General features: G+C 48.0%; 3 protein-coding genes across 3 annotated transcripts in view; 1 reads left to right on the top strand and 2 right to left on the bottom strand.

Annotated features, from left to right (window-relative positions):
- Positions 1 to 574: 574 nt before the first annotated feature.
- On the bottom strand, positions 575 to 1,692 carry LOC139029107 (neurotrypsin-like). The gene is made up of 4 exons (XM_070448218.1): positions 1,689 to 1,692; positions 1,151 to 1,337; positions 915 to 1,065; positions 575 to 733 (listed from the first exon to the last, which is right to left on the bottom strand). The coding sequence occupies exons 1-4, from the start codon at positions 1,690 to 1,692 to the stop codon at positions 662 to 664; spliced, it is 414 nt and encodes a 137-aa protein (XP_070304319.1). The 3' UTR covers positions 575 to 661.
- Positions 1,693 to 2,229: 537 nt separating this feature from the next.
- On the top strand, positions 2,230 to 6,722 carry LOC111977898 (neurotrypsin). The gene is made up of 7 exons (XM_024007676.2): positions 2,230 to 2,240; positions 2,539 to 2,762; positions 2,840 to 2,981; positions 3,141 to 3,422; positions 3,546 to 3,668; positions 3,826 to 4,097; positions 4,210 to 6,722. The coding sequence occupies exons 1-7, from the start codon at positions 2,230 to 2,232 to the stop codon at positions 4,539 to 4,541; spliced, it is 1,386 nt and encodes a 461-aa protein (XP_023863444.2). The 3' UTR covers positions 4,542 to 6,722.
- Positions 6,723 to 9,697: 2,975 nt separating this feature from the next.
- LOC111977542 (calcium/calmodulin-dependent protein kinase type II subunit gamma) overlaps positions 9,698 to 19,543 on the bottom strand; it is a 43,952-nt gene continuing 34,106 nt past the window's right edge. The window contains 10 exon segments of the mRNA XM_070448219.1: positions 9,698 to 11,231; positions 11,750 to 11,986; positions 12,075 to 12,169; positions 12,262 to 12,337; positions 12,512 to 12,661; positions 14,179 to 14,262; positions 14,423 to 14,468; positions 14,576 to 14,614; positions 15,302 to 15,361; positions 15,363 to 15,366. Coding sequence (XP_070304320.1) covers positions 11,754 to 11,986; positions 12,075 to 12,169; positions 12,262 to 12,337; positions 12,512 to 12,661; positions 14,179 to 14,262; positions 14,423 to 14,468; positions 14,576 to 14,614; positions 15,302 to 15,361; positions 15,363 to 15,366 — 787 coding nt within the window. The 3' untranslated portion in view covers positions 9,698 to 11,231; positions 11,750 to 11,753.

A 19,543-nucleotide genomic window follows, 5' to 3' on the forward strand; every position in this document is an offset into this window, starting at 1 on the left:
CAGGCCATTAGGACTGATGGAGGGATAATAGAGCCCTGAGTACCAGGCCATTTAGGACCTGATGGAGGGTAATTAGAGCCCTGCAGTACCAGGCCAATTAGGATCTTATGATCTTAGCGAGATGGGTACTACCAACACGGTGTCCAGAGTGCATAACTGTCCGTGTGGAAAATTTCGACTGTGTCTTGACTCATGATTGCCGGGTGCCGGCTAATTGAATATGGTTACCACAACAGCCCATATCATCGCGCCTGCGAGGAAGTAAACACCACACACACACCTGTATCCGAGCTGTCGACACGAACCACCTGTGTGTGTTGTTGAGTCCAGTGGTCGTCACACACCGTACCCCAGTCCCAGAGTGGAACACTTCAACACGACCCTCCCATGGACCGTCTCCTCCCTACAACCGCACCACACCGTCTGGAAACACACGTAACACGTTTAAATCATATGTGTGCACGTTATATCTTTTTCGATGTGTGTGTGTGTGTGTGTGTGCTGTGCAGTGCGTGCGTGCGTGTGCGTGGATGGATTATGTGTGTAGTGACCTGTGTAGGGGCTGCCAGGATTACCCAGCGTCTTCCATATGGTCACAGTTGTGTTGTTCCCAGTCTCCATGAAGACACTGGGTCCAGGAAGACTTCATTTCCTGTACACCTCACAGCGTCCAATAGGATGGGACCTGAGCTCTGTCCGAAGTGGGCCCAACGACCAGGCCTTCGCCACACCCCTAAACACACATGGGTAAAAAACAACAATAATGACTCTCCTCTAGCTTCAAGATATTTACCACACAACACACACACACACACACACACACACACACAACACACAACACCACACAACCACCACACACACACACCACACACACACCCACCACACACAACACACACACACCACACACACCTCACCCGGAATCCCAGCTGTCGACAGACCACCTCTGGCATCTCTGCGTCCCATTGGTCATCGCAGACAGAGCCCCACCTACCACTGTGGGACACCTCCACACGCCCCTCAAAATATTCTTCTCCTCCAACCAATCGGTAGAGCGAAGACCACTGCCTGGGGGAGGAAAACAGTAGCACAATCATGAATGCTGAGTTAGGGCCACGAGGTACGTTTCCTTCTCTTCTAGCTTCCTACTGACCTTCTGGTGAGAGCACACACAACTTCCCGCCTGCGTTTCCCATGGCTACAGTCCCCGGTAACAAATGTCCTGGTCTGGCATTTGGCTGACGGAGCTCTCATCACCACGGCAAACTCAAGCCGCTCATAATGGAAGAGGCCGGAGCCCGAGCCGAACCTGGACTGCTGCAAAGCAGTGCCGATCTCCACTGAGGGACACCACACACACAGCACACACACGACACACACATCACAGCCACAACAACGACCACACACACACACACCACACACACACACAACACACAACACACACATACACACACAGCACACACACACACAGTTTTCGAAACGGAAATGCTTGCATAATGCCGATCTCAATGGGAGGCACACACACACACACACCACACACACACACACACACACACACACACACACACACACACACACACACACCACACCACACCACACCAACACACACACACACACACACACACACACACACACACACTAACTACAAACTCCTACCTAAACACCCAGAACATATTAGAGTTTATGCATACCCATAGGCCTATATATGAACCCAAGCCCGAAAACAAAATCTGAATTAATATAATTATTGTGCCGTTATACAATACATATCCTACAGCATATTACACACGGCAGAAAAACGTTAAATGTTTTGATTTCTAACAAATTATAAAGTTTGTATCGTTCACAACTAAAATGACCAAATAACTGTAAATATAGCATATAGGACCTGTTTCAAATGTTCACTTTTACACTCAACGTAGACACTTCATATGCTCCCTCTGCTCCGAAAGTTAAGTTCAATTAAATTCTTCTTACTATAAAATCATATAATATAAAATAATGCCACGGGACTTCTAAGCATATCTTATCAGCTAAATGAACAAGCCCAGTGTCCCAGTGCCTATGGCATGGAGCATAGCCAGATAACATACAGTCGGTCAACTCATATTCTGTTCCTCTGAAATACATTTTCTTCATGTCATAATGTTTCTTTAGACCTGAATAAAATAAATAAAGGATTTATTGTGATAGTATATATGAAATAGATTTTTTCAACTTTTAAAAATGTAAATGTTCCAAAGGTCTGCATCAGCGGCTTGTATGCGCRGAGGCGCTTAACTGTCTATGTTAATTAAAGGTCATTTACCGTGAGACCGGCAGTCTTGGACATGACAATAACCGGTTGACTAAATTTCATKATCGCCACAGCCCTAGGGATTACACTGGGAAGAGTCTTGTTGATGATTCCTGTAACCAGAAAGCCCGCCCCACTGTTTAAATGTAGACTCAGTAATATGACATCATCGTAAACAGTTTAGACATMAACAACTAACACATTGTGCCTTTTTAAGTTGATGTCATTTCATCTTCTACCTCTAGAGGGCATGCTGAGGTGGTGACTGGCAGAACGTTCGGCGAGGGTTCTGGTATCATCCTGTTGGACGATGTGCGTTGTGAGGGGAYGGAGTCGTCCCTGCTGGACTGTCGCCATGGCACCTGGGGCCATAGCGACTGTTCCCATGGAGAGGATGTGGGCGTGCGATGCAGGGCCGGAGCTAAAGAAGAAGAGACCAATGAGGTGCCGGCTGTTGCACCTGCCACAGGTGAGGCTTACTCCGCAATACGGCCAAGCGACCATCAGGCCTTTTCATTAGCTTGTACGAGTATGTTTGTGTTGCAGGTCCTCTGTTGCGTCTGGTTGGGGGTGGTAGCCATAACGAAGGTCGTGTGGAAGTCTATCTCCATGGAGACTGGGGGAGTATCTGTGACTCAGGCTGGAACGATCTGAACGCTGCCGTGGTCTGCAGACAGCTGGGCCACAGGTGAGTGTGTCTGTGTGTGTTCAGACCTTTGTGTTGAAGAGTAGCTTCAATCAATACAGCATTTGTAATATCTCTCTTTATCTCCGTCTTTCACTCTCCCACTCTTCCCCCTTTTCCTGTTCTCCTTTTCTCCCTGTCCTCCTCCTCCTCCTCCCTCAGTGGTCATGCTGTARCAGCAGGTGGGTTCGGTCGGGGGAAGGGTCCTGTCCACCTGGACCAGGTGAGGTGTACCGGGAAGGAGGACTTCTTGGGGGAGTGTCCTTCTCTGGGCCGGGGCCGTGACGGCTGCAGATGGAGACAGGATGCAGGGGTGAGCTGTGACCACGCCCCCCGGGCAACAGAGGGCCAGGCCAGGCCAAGTGAGCTCACCTGTGGAGTGAGGAAGATGGTGGAGGAAGGGAACGAGAGGAAGAGTGGAGGAGGAGGAGAGAATGTACTCAGGTAAGAGAAGCTTTACGTACAGCGTAGATACACAGAATATCACACGCCTAATGAGAAGACACAAGTTAACGYGTGCACACACCACACACAGACACTCTCCCCTCCCCTCCCCCTCTCCTCTAGGACATTGTGGCCATGGCAGGTGTCAGTGTGGTTGGGTTCTGAGGGGAAAGCTGGCCATCCTATCTGTAGTGGTACTCTGATCTCTCCCTGCTGGGCCCTGGCCTCCGCTCACTGCTTCACCAGGTGAGACCTCTCCTTTTCCTTTCTCCTTTCCTTTTTTTTAGTCATGTCTTTTTTCTACTTTCAGTGCTCACGTCTTCTTTTTCATCCTTCATTTCTTTCCATCCAATTTTATGTCCCCGTTTTCCAAACACTTACACCTGCTATCTCTCCCTCCAAGGTTTGGTATTGGCCCGTCTCAGTATGTGGTGCGCGTGGGGGGTTCTGACCGAATTCTGACCCCGGAGCGAGTGGTGGTCCATAGAAAGTTCAGAGCAGATCAGGGCCCTGGGGGTCATGACCTGGCCCTGCTGAGGCTGCCCAGCCCCAAGGATCACTGTTTGACCTTTGACCCCCACACTAACGCAGCCTGCCTCCCCACCCCGGACGCTGCGGGGGGGAAGACCCCCTTGTCCTGCATTGCCGCGGTTACAGCTGGCTGGGACGGCCCAGGTACGCCTCACTTTCCACTACCTCTTAACTACAACCTCTTAGGATATATGGTTTAGTGCTGAGACGTTAGTAAGTTATTCCTCCCTACTGTACATATCCTCTTCCCCCTCAGATGCTGTGCTCCAGTCCTGGGTACCCCTCCTGACGTCATGGCAGTGTAAGAAGCGTTATGGCGATGGTTACTCCTCCCACGGMACGCTGTGCGCCGGCAGCCCCCCTGACACACGTCGTCTCCACGGGAACAACGGTTGCCAGGGCAACTGGGGCGGTGGGCTGGTATGCCAGGGGGAGGGAGGGCGATGGGTGTTGACCGGGATCGTCTCCGGGGGTTACGGTTGCAGCGACCCCTCAACCCCGGCGCTCTACACACGGGTCAGCCGGTTCGGGGGCTGGATCGAGGAAGTCACACACAGGAGCGGGACATACACACACACACAATCATGACGAGTTGAAAAAACACACTGACGATCAATTCATACACACACACGATCAGCACAGAAATATACACACACATACACACACACACACACACGATCACAATGAACACATACAAAATCAGCATACACACACTCACAATAAACACACACACACTCTTGTCTGATCCAGGACACGCCATTGGCTCACCGGCCGTGTCATGTGACTGTCAGAGGAAGGATAGATGATGATAGAGGAAGAGGAGGAGGACATGTTGGAAAAGGAGGGAGAGAAAGAGGAAAGATACAACAAGAGAAGAAGAACGAGAAGAGATCCTCCTCTGCCCCCCTGACCTCTGACCCCTGACCATGTAGACTTTTGTGTGTGTGCATGTGTATTACACTAGCTATGGGGTGTGTGCATTCATGTATGTGTGCCATCTGTGTGTGTATCATCTGTGTGTCTGGGAGGGGAGGTGCTGTAGTGATGTGTAGCTAGACGACGTGCTTTAGGTAGTCATTTCTCTGACAGTGGGGTTGAGTTTCTTGTGATGCCCTATTTGAATGTGAAGTCTGTCCAGAATKATCTGTTATTCTTTAACCAGTGGTAAAAAAATAATATATAAGCTGTTGTTCAAAAGCTGTTCTCGAATATCTAATATCACGTTTGTATTCCTGAAGATGCTATCTACCTTGGAGGGGACTGTCGCTTCTTTCAAATGTGAACTGGAGAAGCTCTTCTGTCTCCTTTCAAATAAACTGGACTTTCTTGGGGGGGCTCAAAACTGGACTCTTCATTTGGCGGCAGTTAGCCTTGAGGTTTAGGCCAGTAACCTGAGGTTGTTGGTGTCAGTTCCCAGCTACCATCTGCCGTTGTGCCCTACAGCAAGACTCTACTGCTCCAACAAATTGCTCCAGGGATTCTGCGCTGTGGCATACGCTGTGCCTCTCAACGGCATTGCGACATCATGAAAAACAAAATGATATTCTATGCTACACTATTTTTCTCTCTCCTGTCAAAGCCATGGAAAGCCAGGGGGTGGATCGTATTCATCTTTTTCTACTGATCTCCCTGAATGGCTCTAGTTGTTAACGTTGTGTGTAAATACTTCTGATTGTTTATGTGTTGCATTCATTAATGTCTGATTTCAATGTTTTTCTATGACCTCAGTAGTAGACGGTGTTGTCATATTCAGAGGCATAATTTATCCTWCGCTTGAGGGAGAAGTTGCCCCTAACCCGAGATCTAGGATCAGATTAGCCAACTCCAAATGATATGGCATCAAACATATGGAAAGCATGTGTTTGATACCATTYCACTTTATTCCGCTCCAGCCATTAGCACAAGCCCTTCCTCCCCAATTAAGGTGCCACCAACTTCCTGTGGGGAGGATGCAAAAAGATCTGACCCAGGACCAGTGGTTAGGTGAAACTTCTACCAGCTCCATATACAGTATGGCCCTGATGATAGTTTATTTGTTTCTAACTGGCTCAATCAGGTGTGGTGAAGCCTCTTGTATTCCATAACTAATTGTTTCTCTCAAACAGGAAATGCTCCTATTCCTTATTTGATCCTCTTGAGACTCCTGTCTATCCAGTAACATGTGGTTTGTCTTGTATAATCATCACATTCAACTCCTCCTTGTGACTTCATGTTTGAGTAAAGCTGTTCAGTCATACTAAGGCCTCTTATTCAATCCGTATCGCGGAAGTTCAGCGTAACAGCGTGATTGAAATTTAAARGCAATGTTCCCACGTTAGTGGAGACWGCGTTCACAGTAAACRCTGCATATGTCGGCTCAATGGGAAATKACCTTTACATTTCTACTGTAAGTCTTCAGCGATACAGATTGACTAGAGTCCTAAATCAATGTAAATATTTCCATAGCTGGACATATTCCACCAAACCCACATTGCATACTGTACCCAGTGTGTGTTTGCGCATAGGAAACAGTAGTTTGTAAACACAGACACTGCATAAACAATGCTTCTGTGGGTTTGATTGAATTCGAGACAGAGTTCACCATGTCTCTGTTTGAAGCTGTGAAGAGTCTGACTCAGTAGAAATGTTAAACTGTCTTACAGACATCTGTGTGTTCCTCTGACTGGTCTGTACTGAAACACGGTGGACTATTGAAGGGTATTGTGCTGGTCTCTAATGTCTGGTCTTTATAACACATCAAAATAAATGTMTTTTTTTGTCTGTTCTTTATGGAGGAGTATTACTGTAGAACAGCGGCTTGATGACCACAGTAMGTGAGCGTCGTTTCTAATGGCTGTATTTACATCATCACAGCCACTGGGGGGTGCTATCTAAKGCGTTGAATGAAGCCTCTGCCTGCTCAATGCTCAGGCGAATAGAGCAGGAGAGTTCACATGATGGCTACACAGCTGGATGGAGTCCCACATAACTTACAGGAAAACCCCACAAACTGAGGTGGATACAGACCTGAATGTGCTACTTCAGTTGAATGCATTCATTGTAAATCCGTTTGGATAAGAACCTTTGATAAGTTTGCTAAATTACTAAATGTTGTGTGGTGTTTAGGCCTACATGTTGATTAAAGGTGCAATACGTAGAAATCGCTCCGCCATTTCCTGGTTGCTAAAATTCAAATAATTTGCCTAATTTTAGTTGACGTGACAACTTGTTCTCAACTAGCCTACTTGGTTAAAAGTGAATTTTTGAAATATATATTTTTTAAACAAGCACTCAAGAGTGTAGAGTAGTGTACAAAAGTGTAGTGACATTTTTTCCCCAGCTGTTTGAAGCTGATGTACCAAACTGAAAGTAAAAGATACAAAAACTAAACTTAAGAACGGGAAGCATAGAAATACATTGAAAATMACGAATCGGACAGAAAGAACAGGTTGTCTATTGAAGCTGATCTACAGCATGAAGCTGTAAGGACACCTTGTGGCCTCAGATAAAGCTATTCTCTAGTGACTCCTTCAGTGCTACATCTTAACCCAGGGCACCAGACCATGTGATGCACTGACAATATAAATGGACTTAAGACACCGGTGGAGACCAGGGGTAATTCTCAATAGTCTTTCCTTAAATTCCTCACCCTCTCCCTGGCTGTCTCAACCTATCAAAGGGAAGCGAGGAGAGTATTCRAGGACATTACAAGCGGGTTTTCCTTGTTTCCCCTCTCCTCGGTCTCAAAACRTCAGAGGTAGGCTTAGGGCTCAATTCAATCCGTATTGCGGAATTTCCGAGCTTGAAATGTAAAAGGTCATTTCCGATCGCAGCATTTAACGTGAATGCTGTCTCCACGAACGCGCGAACATTGCCTTTAAAATTCAATCGTGCTSTAGCGCTGAAGTCACACAACAYGGATTGAATCAAGCCCTAAGTAACAAGATTGGAGAAGAATGGTGTCCCTCTGACATTTTGAGGAGGCGGGCAGAAGAAGGGAGAGAAACAAGGAATTGAGGAAAGACTTGAGAATGAGCTCAGGGTTTTTATTCCTGGTTCTAGTCAACATGATGTCTGTAACCTTTGAGAAGACAGACGGGTAGAGAACAAGAGAGAGCGACAGATGGCCAGAGAGTTGGACAGCATGCTGGACATGTGACAGTAGGTCAGTGAATGTGTGTGTGAGTCAGTATTAGTGTGGGTGTGTGTGCATGAACGTGTGTGGCAGTGGTGGATATTGTGTGTGTAGAAGCTGACCTGCAGCAGTGTCCTCATTAATCACAGAGAAGACCGGGACCAAGAGACTTGTCCTACATCTGACACACACTCACGGGAGTACGCAGTCCGCCTTAAATAAGGTTACACGCGGAAGTACGCAGTCCGCCTTCAATAMGGTTACACAGTCTGCCTTAAATAAGGTAACAATACTGCCCTAAATAGGTGCAGACTACTTAACACCGCCGTGTCACCTTTAATGAGAACACAACATGACTGGAAATCTTGAGACTTCTAAGGCAGACACACTATCAATAGATTCAGGTGAACAGTTACAGTAGCAGAGTAGGACCATGTTAATCAGACCACGCACTACAGTATCATTAGTATGAAGCAATCAGTGGAGGCTGGTGGGAGGTGCTACAGGAGGACAGGCTCATTGTTATGGCTGCAATGGAATAAATGGAACGGTATCAAAACACGTCAATCATATGGAAACCACGTGTTTGTCTCCGTTCCATTAATTCCACTCCAGAAATTATGAGCCCATCCTCCTATAGCTCCTCCCACCAGCCTCCACTGGAAGTAGTGTACAGGACACGCATTCTAAGGGCTAGCAGGACATTGGAACACTGGTTAAACTGTTTGTTTCGGACATGAAAAGAGACAGAGACACAAAACGGTGCTGAAATATTTTTATTAAATACTTTCAAGATCCAAGTTGAATAACAAAGCTATGATAAAGGACCTAGTAATATTGAGACAAACACGTGATCGTCCTCAATTCATGGTTTTATTTTACCGTACATCATGATCATGCAAAAAAAAGAAAAAAAAGAAAACTCCAGCATCCAACGACTGCTGGGGAAAGAAAGCGCAGGCCGACAGGTTAACATCACAACGCAGGGAGAGTACTGACAATGAGCTTTATACCAAGCTAAGGCTCTTATACACATCTAGATGTGTATAAGAGACAGTCACAACGCAGGGAGAGTACTGACAATGAGCTTTATACCAAGCTAAGGCTCCGCAATCCTTTTTGTAATGAAATAGTATTTTTTATTTATTTTTTTAAATATTTTTTTTATCTCATGTCACCTATTCAATATTCTGGATGGAGGAGGGTTTCTCATTTTTATTTCAAAAGATGCAAATATGATATCGTTAGTATATACCCTATCCTCTACCCTAGTTCAGGTAGGTGCACAGTGGAGATGCTTAAACTGAAAACATGCATACATCTCTCTGGTTTAATTCCAACAATAATTATGTGATCTCTGAACTCTCTACTGCTCTTCTCTCACCTGAATGGCCAATATAAGGACTGAAATACCACTGAGGGGGTGAAATTAAATGAATAAATTTACTATTAATTTTAATTGATTATGTTGTCTCCACGTTCACCCTTTATTCCCTTTTCCCTGTCTGTGTGTGTGTGTGTGTGTGTGTGTAACAGATTTCTATCCTCAACAACTGATCTTGATTAAGTCCCTTCCTTCCCTGTGATATTATAACCAGCTAGTCTGATCAGTTAAATAGTTGGGTGTAACTTTAGTGTGTGTGAGATATATATAGAGTGCAGAACTTTCCAAACAGCAAACAGTAAACAAAAACATTGTCAACAAAACCCAAACCAGGAGACAGACAGACACACAGAGAGAGAGACATTCAAACAGAGAAACAGACACCGAAGAGAAGAGAGGGGAGAATGAAGGACACTGTTACTAATGGAGGGACACCGCACAAAGAACGGATGAAAACACACTACCGGAGTTTCACCATGGAGACGGTGCAGCGGTGAAGATATGTTACAACGCCTGACACACCACAGAGTGTGTAGGTGTGAGCAAGTGTGTTCACGATATGCATTTACACAGAACGTGTGAGACTGGAGGCTCAGGACGTGAAGATAGAGTAAGAATTTGGGCGGGAGGCGTGCATGTGTTGACGTGTGAGCGCCTTGTTGATCGTCACACGGTGTCAACAAACATGTAGCCGTCAGAGGTTATGTCAAAATGGGGTCAGGAACACGGCCATGGGACTACGGCTGGTGTGTGTGACCAGATGGTGTTCACCCCTTCGTCGTGCACTCTGAATGAGTCTCTTAGACTTATATACACACACCATCTAAAACACAGCCAGAGGGTGGGAGAGTGAAACGGAGAGGGGAGGGGTGAGGAAAGGGAGAGAGCGAGAGAAAACATGCAAAATGCAGACGCCTTTTCCCAAAAGTCCCTCTCTCCCACTGCAGACAGATAAAACAGACAGTACACATTGCAGCTTCACTTTTACAATAAAACCCCTTTTAAAACTCAGTCACTTACAATTWGTCTCAAACAGACTCAGACACAGTCCACAGAAACGCAACGTAAACACAAGGCTAAAAACACAACAGAAACAAAATCGCTCTCGAATGCACCCCCCTACCATCCCTTCCCTCAAAAAACTAAAGCAGCAAAGAACACAGAAACGTGTAAAAAGCCTACAGTTGTACACTTTGGTGTTTCCTCACATCAAGTTATTACATCCTTTCTGATCGAACCGACTGTCCTTCCGTTCAGAATTCTGCTAGGGAATTCTCCATTTACAAAACCCAACATGTCACCTCTTACAAATCACACACATTCTCCTCTCCTCTCATTCCACGTATATATAAATGCTTGGTAGGGTTGGGTGTTGTCTGATACTAGTCATATATTATCCTGTATACTTACAACTCATTGTCATATCTGGCATTACAAGTTCATTAACCCTTCCTCCCCCCGCTCCTCTCATCATCTCAAAATGGCTGCCGTGGACGGGAGACAAAATGGCTGCCGGGTRGGAGGGGTCAGAGGTCAAAGGACAAGCCCTCCTATTGGGCGTCAGATGCATGCATCATTCCCACAGGGGCGGAGTCCACACTCGGCCGCCCCCCAGCGGATCAAAGGATAGACGGGATTGGTTGGTGTTGCAGAGAGGGTGCAGTCTTGCCCGGCCGGGCTCCTGGCATGGGCCAATCCACAAAGAGGACACACCCCCAAAACACACTAGCCGAAAACACGCCCCCAAAAAACTCACACTCCAACTGGAGTGTTTGGACACCTGAGGGAGATCGAAACAGAGAGAGAAAGAAAGACAAACAAAGAGAGAGAATGGGAGCAAACCTTTAATCCCTTGAAAGTTCTAAAAAGTGTGTGTATATATACGTGGACGTGTGGCTCAGTTGGTAGAGCATGGCGCTTGCAACGCCAGGGTTGTGGGTTCATTCCCCACGGGGGGACCAGGATGAATATGTATGAACTTTCCAATTTGTAAGTCGCTCTGGATAAGAGCGTCTGCTAAATGACTTAAATGTAAATGTAAATGTGTTTCACTACACTTGTGGGGACCAGAAGTTACCCACAGGAGACATTCTGTTAGTCCCCACAAGGAAAACAGGTATTTCTAGGGGTTTAGGATTAAGGTTCAAATTAGTGTTAGGGATAGAATTAGGATTAAGGGTTAAAGGTTAGGCTTAGGTTTTGGGGTTAAGGTTCAGTAATATATACGAATGGGAATCAATTGTGTGTCTCCACAAGGTTAGTTATACACACACACAGTTTATTTGTGTGWGTACATACCAGATCACTGCAGCGGTGCGGCCGGAGCACCAGAGCAGTGGAAGTGAACGTTGAGCCACTTGCTGTCGCGGCGATGCCACACCCTAGTCTCCTCCGATTGGCTGGAGCGGGGGCGGCCCTGGCCATCGACGAATTGTGTAAGGCGGATGTAGGCGATGCAGGCAGCCTCCTCTCCAATCAGATGAACGTGGGGGTTCAGCAGGGTGGTGTGGACAGGCTTACTGTTCTTACTCAGCACTGTAGGAACACATAAAACAAGTTTGGATCTCTGCTGAACYCGTTCGTTGTATGTTCAGAAGTGTATGAAATAGCGAAAGAGACTCACAGTTTTCAAAGTAGAACTTGTGGAAGTCCATTCCCTCCACCAGGTTCCCCAGAGCTTCAGGCTCAAAGGAAGTCAGACCTGGATCACAGATCCTCCTGATGAGAGAGGAGAAGAGAGAGCGAGAGCGACAACATTAGGTTCATGTTAGTAACTAATCAGCCGTGTGAAACAACGTAGCTGTACTCACGTGTAGGCCTCAAAGTCTCCATTGTTCACGGCTTCAATCAGCTGTTCAGTTATCTTGATTATCTCCTGCTTACGAGCTTGAGAGAGGAGAGAGAGAGAGAGATGGAAGTTCAGCGATCTAGCTAAATAGGAACTACTTCACATCTTACCCGCCACCATAGCTCTACTCGCTCTCTACCTCTTCTCTTTTTCCCCTGACAGCTCCATACTAGTGTGTGTATATCTCTCTCTCTGTGTGTGTGTGTGCTTACTGTGCTGTGCTGTRGTATTGGCTGTTACAGGGACATTGTTGCTCCCTAGTGGAGCGGCGGGCGGAGCAGACTGAGCATGCTCAGACTCGGGGTTGGAGCCTTGATCAGAGCCGTTCCACGCCATGCGCTTTACATCATGCAGAGGAACGGCTGGAACACACAACGCATGGTCACTCACATACACACACACGCATGCAGTTAGACACATGCAAACCACTCGAACACACGACATGAAGGAACAGTAATGATGGATGTTGGTTCATGAAAAAGACATTGAAACAGACACAGTGGGGGGGAGACACATTAAGGAAGGCTCTCCAATCAGCAATTTGAGAAGCAGAACAGAGGCCTGCCATTGGATCACAGCATGTAAGAGCACTGGCCAACAGGAGAGCAGCGTTTTGAGAGAGGAGGAGAGAGAGAGAAGGGCAACACCGTGGGGGAGGAAGAGAAAAGAGGAAAGAGAGAAGGCCAGCACCGTGGGGGAGGAAGAGAGAGGAGGAAGAGAGAGAAGGACAAGCCCCGTGGGGAGGAAGAGAGAGGAGGAGAGAGAGAAGGACAGCACCGTGGGGGAGGAGAAGAGAGAGGAGGAGAGAGAGAAGGACAGCACCGTGGGAGAGAAGAGAGGAGAGGAGAAGGACAGCACCGTGGGAGGAAGAGAGGAGAGAGAGGACAGCACCGTGGGGGAGAGAGAGAGAGAGAGAAGGACAGCACCGTGGGGAGGAAGAGAGAGGAGAGAGAGAGAGCAGGAACCGTGGGGAGGAAGAGAGAGAGAGAGAGAGAGAGGCAGACCGGTGGGAGAGAGAGAGAGGAGGACAGCACCGTGGGGGAGGAAGAGAGAGGAGAGAGAGAGAGAGAGAGAGAGAGAGAGAGGACAGCACCGTGGGGAGGAAGAGAGAGAGAGAGAGACCAGGCACCCGTGGGAGAGAGAAGAGAAGGCAGCACTGTGGGTGAGGGAGAGAGAGAGAAGGACAAGCACCGTGGGGAGGAAAGCAGAGAGGAGTAAAAGTAGAAGACGCCTGTCCTTCACCATCCTGTTACAGAGATGGACACAGTGAAGACGGAGAAAGAGAGGGAGGCTGAATCCCAAACCAGCCCCTCACCCCACCCAACACTCTCGGAGGGCCCTCTGTTGTCACGTGTTGCTGACTAAATTCAGAGGGTGACTTTCAGAGGAGAAAAATCAAACCCATCAACTTCGGGACACACACACACACACATTTAAATAATACAATTTACACTTTTTTTWATCAATTGTTTTACAATATCTTCATCTAAACAGTTAAACTTTTAATTTTGGGAGCTATTTCATCAGTTACATGTGTCAAGTCTGGAAATAGGACAAACAAAAACAGGTGAATATTAATTAGCCCCCTACGTCCTAGACAATCTGTACTCCCTCAGCTTCAGGGCACTTCTGCATTTGGTGGAGGCACGTGTGAACGAGCAAATTCAGGGAAGAGGGGCCAGAGGAAGGGACTGGTTTGGGACTCAGCAAGAACAAAGAGGATAGCTTCTGGAGGCTAGGCGAAAAAAAAGAGGGCTAGACATACAGGTCGAAGTTTGCGTGGTGGAAAAGCAGAACAAACAGAGGTCAGATGATGTCAGGAAGTGTGGGGGTCATTGGGACGACCACAAAAGGTTGTGGTTGCTGTGAAAACACTTACTGGCAGGCGAGTTGTCAGACGAGGTCAGAAGAGAGGGCATCTCGTCTGTAGCACTTCCCTGACTCATCATCACAACGCTGTCTGCTAGATTAGAACACACACGGACAGACAGGCACACAAAATAATGCGCATGTACACACACACGGGTGAGTCACACACACAGCTAGCTATATAGCACAGGCAGGTCAACCTATCAGAAACAATATGTTAGACCACAAAGAGAGGAAGAGAGTCATTTTACTACCTTTCATATCCTCATCCTCATTTGTGTTGCTACTCTCTGTAGAACCCTGGAGAAAGAGATAGTGATAGAGAGATAGTGATGAGAGAGATTAACAACACATAGGTTAACAACATACGAGTCAGACTCACACTAACTGCACACCAACACCCTCACCTTGACCCCATCAGCAGCAACCAGTGTATTTTGAGATTCCTGGGAGAAGGGGAGCATAGAGTTAAGTCTGGTCACACACACACACACACACACACACACACACACACACACACACACACACACACACACACACACACGTCTGGGGGTTAGGGTTGGAGATGATATTAAGATGGAGGATGGAGTAGGAAGGGGTTAGAGGTCCATGAAGGGTCCAACCTTAAACACTCAGACTCCAACACACACAAGACCACTAGGACCACTAGGAAGAGACGGGTAAACAGTATGGAGGGTAGGTTGCTAGGGAGGGATCATGGACTTTTAAGTTGCTAGCGAGTTAAGGGCTAGGAGAGGAGACCGTGATGAAGGGAACGGGGAGGAGAGAGGAGTTAGGGTGCTAGGAGAGGAGACGAAGGCTGAGGGGAACGGAGGTGGTTAGGGTGCTAGGAGAGGAACTGTGATGAAGGGAACGGGGAGAAGGGAGGTAGGGTGCTAGAGAGGAGACGAAGGCTGAGGGAACGGAGGTGTGAGGGTGCTAGGAGAGGAGACTGTGATGAAGGGAACGGGGAGAGGTTAGGGTGCTAGGAGAGGAGACGAGGCTGAGGGGAACGGAGGTGGTTAGGGTGCTAGGAGAGGAAACTGTGATGAAGGAACAGGGAGGAGGTTAGGTGCTAGGAGAGGAGACGAGGCTGAGGGAACATAGAGGAGGTGATGGTTAAGGTTCTGTACCATTTGTGCAGCGGCCATGCTGTTGTCCTTCATGGCATTGATGGCACTCACTATGCTGTTTCTTACTGTTGTTGTTGGTCGTAGGCGTGAGACACACAAATATAAAAATCTAATTTCCCTCTTTACATATACAGCCTGTAGGTCTCCACTAAATCAAGTAATCACCTCACCACCCCTGTGAGCCAGAAGGGTGTGTGAATATATATATAATAGAGAGAGAGAGCAGAGAGAGGCAGAGAGAGAGAGAGGCACAGAGAGAGAGAGAGAAAGAGAGAGCAGAGGCAGAGAGAGAGGGAGAGAGAGAGAGCGAAAAGAGAGAGAGGCAAGAGAGGGAGAGAGAGAGAAGAAGGCAGAGAGAGAGAGAGAGAGAGGCAGAGAGAGAGAGCAGAGAAGAGAGGCAGAGAGAAGAGAGGGGTAGTGGCAGAGAGAGAGATGGGTGAGAAAGAGATGGTAGAGTGCAGAGAGAAAGAGAGAGAGAGAAGAGAGAGCCAGAGCGAGAGAGAGAGGGGTAGTGGCAGAGAGAAGGATGGGTGAGTGCAGAGAGAGAGAGAAGAGGGTGTGTTGTGACAGCTAGCTTTACACATCAGATTTAACTCCTTACCTTAGCGCATCCGCCTTTTTGTTAAGTAAACTTTTGCATGCTGTAAAGAGAGAAAAGCAATAGAAGAGCTGAAACATCTCTCCTGTCACCTCACTCTCTCCTGTTCAACCTGGTCCCCACAGGATGTAACATCAGTCAAGCAACACAACCCACCCCTAGACTGCAGTGTGATTCCATATTACCAGCTCCCTGCAACACCAGCTCCCTGCAACACCCTCCTTCATGGATTGAAAAGCATTGGATTGTTGTGAACATTGACTAAAGGGTATTTTCAACACTATTCATGACACCCAAGTCAGTCTACTCATTCTTCATCCACAAAGGGAGTGAAAAGTGTACACTTCAGGGAGAGCTATAGCAGAGACAGGTGGATGTTAATGTAAACTACTGATTTCCTTTAGGAGGCCCAGTCAGTCAGACATCCATCCTGCTGCTGTTGTCACTGTTTTTAATGTGTTACTGAAACACACACAATTATGGGCTGCATGCATCATCTTGGGGATGCTTACCTTCCGTTAACAAGTGGGAGAGAGGAGGAAGAGAGAAGAGAGAGAGAGACATGTTAAGGCAGCGGGCATCCTTTAGTTGTCGGTGGTGGTTTGTGCATGCTGTGCGTGTGCGGTGTGTGTGTGTGTTGCTTACTGTGCTGTGGTATTGGCTGTTACAGGACAGTGTGGCTCCCTAGTGGAGCGGCGGGCGGAGCAGACTGAGCATGCTCAGACTCGGGGTTGGAGCCTTGATCAGAGCCGTTCCACGCCATGCGCTTTACATCATGCAGAGGAACGGCTGGAATAAACAACGGACCAACCATGCAGCATCCACGTCTCTACAGTCCCCAAGGTGCATACCTACCATTCAACACACAGCAGAGCTGGGCCCTGACTGGCTAACCATGCAGCATCCACGTCCTCTACAGTCCCCAAGGTGCATACCTACCATTCAACACACAGCAGAGCTGGGCCCTGACTGGCTAACCATGCAGCATCCACGTCCTCTACAGTCCCCAAGGTGCATACCTACCATTCAACACACAGCAGAGCTGGGCCCTGATGTGCTAACCATGCAGCATCCACGTCCTCTACAGTCCCAAGGTGCATACCTACCATTCAACACACAGCAGAGCTGGGCCCTGACTGGCTAACCATGCAGCATCCACGTCCTCTACAGTCCCCAAGGTGCATACCTACCATTCAACACACAGCAGAGCTGGGCCCTGACTGGCTAACCATGCAGCATCCACGTCCTCTACAGTCCCCAAGGTGCATACCTACCATTCAACACACAGCAGAGCTGGGCCCTGACTGGCTAACCATGCAGCATCCACGTCCTCTACAGTCCCCAAGGTGCATACCTACCATTCAACACACAGCAGAGCTGGGCCCTGACTGGCTAACCATGCAGCATCCACGTCCTCTACAGTCCCCAAGGTGCATACCTACCATTCAACACACAGCAGAGCTGGGCCCTGACTGGCTAACCATGCAGCATCCACGTCCCTCTACAGTCCCAAGGTGCATACCTACCATTCAACACACAGCAGAGCTGGGCCCTGATGGTAACCATGCAGCATCCACGTCCTCTACAGTCCCCAAGGTGCATACCTACCATTCAACACACAGCAGAGCTGGGCCCTGACTGGCTAACCATGCAGCCCTGCCACGTCTTCAACCCAGCTGCCCACCGGGCGGGCCAGCACGGAACCCGTTCTAACACCCTCAACATGCACCCTGCCCCAACTTCTTCCAAATGATCGCGGTCGGACGTATCGGTCGAGTTCCAGGTCAACTACATTACAGACTACGTTTCACTGCATCAACCAATGGCTGCTAGCCACAACATGGCAGTGGGCGTCGGATTAACTGACATGTTAAACACCTGCGAGCAGGCAGGCAGGCCTCTGCAGTGTAGTTGTCCTGGAACGTGGCCACCACTAAGAACGTTCACCTTCCCAGTCACCTTACAACAGTGGCTATTTTCAGGAAGACACGAAGGGAAGAGTAACTTTCAAATTGTCCAATCCCGTTTCTCCCTGTCCTTCCTCAAGTGTGCACTCAAACCAGTCCAATCCTTTTACACCTAGGAGGGGAAGTGAACGAGTGCACACTTCAGGGAGAAGGGTAAACGGAGTGTATAAGGAATACAAGTTCACATGCAGCAAGGTAACACAGCCACATTGTTCCCACTTGAAATATTGTATTGACTGCAATTCGTCACACTTTCCTGTGCTACAGTGTGACGATGTGATTGGGGAAGAGAGCGCATCATAAGCAGAGAGCAAAGTCTGCCTCAGCCATTCACCAGAGGGAAGGGGGCAAGCAGTGACGTGATGGCGGGGAGGCTAGGCGGCAGATGCCTTTTACTGGGGTGATGTCATCCGTCGTCAGGACTTACTGGCAGGCGATTGGTCCGCTCTCAGAGGAGAGCCCTGTGATTGAAGGGCTCTATCATACGCTTCTGTCAATCACCCTCATGCGGAACCCTAGAGCACCAATCGCACGCTCAGGGGAGACACTAACTCCCGCCCCTTGTTATCGCTTCAACACTCTACTATAACCCTACCTTCTAGAAACCCCTATWGATATGAAAGGATTTGATAGGTGTAAATATTATGTTAGTAGCTCCACTATGATTGGCTGGATATAATTCTTTCCATATTGCTTACACCTATCCATCCAACCCTTTCAGAAACCGTGTACCGTTTCCTAGTCCACATGGGATCGCCGACCTTAGTTCCCCCCCAGGTCAGACGATGGCAGCGTGCCTCTCCCGCTCCTGTCCATCCTCCAGTCAGTCAGTCGCCACAGATAYACGCCCCCCCCACCAATCCCTCCCCCCTCAACCCCCTCATGGCCGTGACCACAGGACGAAGGTGGGGAGGGGGGTTGATATACTGATGAATGTAATGCTTTCTGATGATATGAGGCTGAGTGGTATTGTTGACAGACTATGTGTAGTTTTACATGTATTTAGCCTGTGTGCATGGTATTAGCATCATCCTTAAAAACATCCATATCGTAGTCTCGTTCATGTGTGTGTGTGTGTGTGTGTGTGTGTGTGTGTGTGTGGCTAGCGTGAGCTGCATGCAGGAGAAAAAGGGTCTAGATAACCTGCCGACCCCTTCAGAAGTTAAAGAAACCATGGTGCTTCCTTTAAGTATGATGTGGGAGGGGCTTAAACATGAAGCCGGAAGTGTGTGTAGAGGAAGTAAGAGGGCGTGTCTCTGTGACGTACCTTCCTGCGCCAGCGAGGCGGTGGAGGACACAGCAGCAGGGTTGGTATGCTGCCGGCCCACTATTGGACAGAAATACTCAAATTGGGAGGAGCTATGCAAATCTGGGCTGGCCTAACCCAAATACAGTGACCAATCACAAATGACACCCTATTCTCCATATAGTAGCCACAAGTMGTGCACTATACGAGGAGTAGGATGCCATCTAGGACATAATAACCCCCCTGTCCTTTAGGGCCAGGTCTTAACCTCTAATCATCTTAGCTAGTAAAGGAGAGAAAGTAGAGCCTGTCCTCTGTCAAACCACACACAGTACACCTCCTAGTACTGAGACACACTCCAGAGCCGACAAGGAGAGGGAGAAAAGAGTTAGAGACATAGATGTAAACACATAGTACTGCTGGAAATATTA

This window comes from Salvelinus sp. IW2-2015, linkage group LG18, assembly GCF_002910315.2.
Source record: "Salvelinus sp. IW2-2015 linkage group LG18, ASM291031v2, whole genome shotgun sequence".
NCBI classification, from domain to species: Eukaryota; Metazoa; Chordata; class Actinopteri; order Salmoniformes; family Salmonidae; genus Salvelinus; species Salvelinus sp. IW2-2015.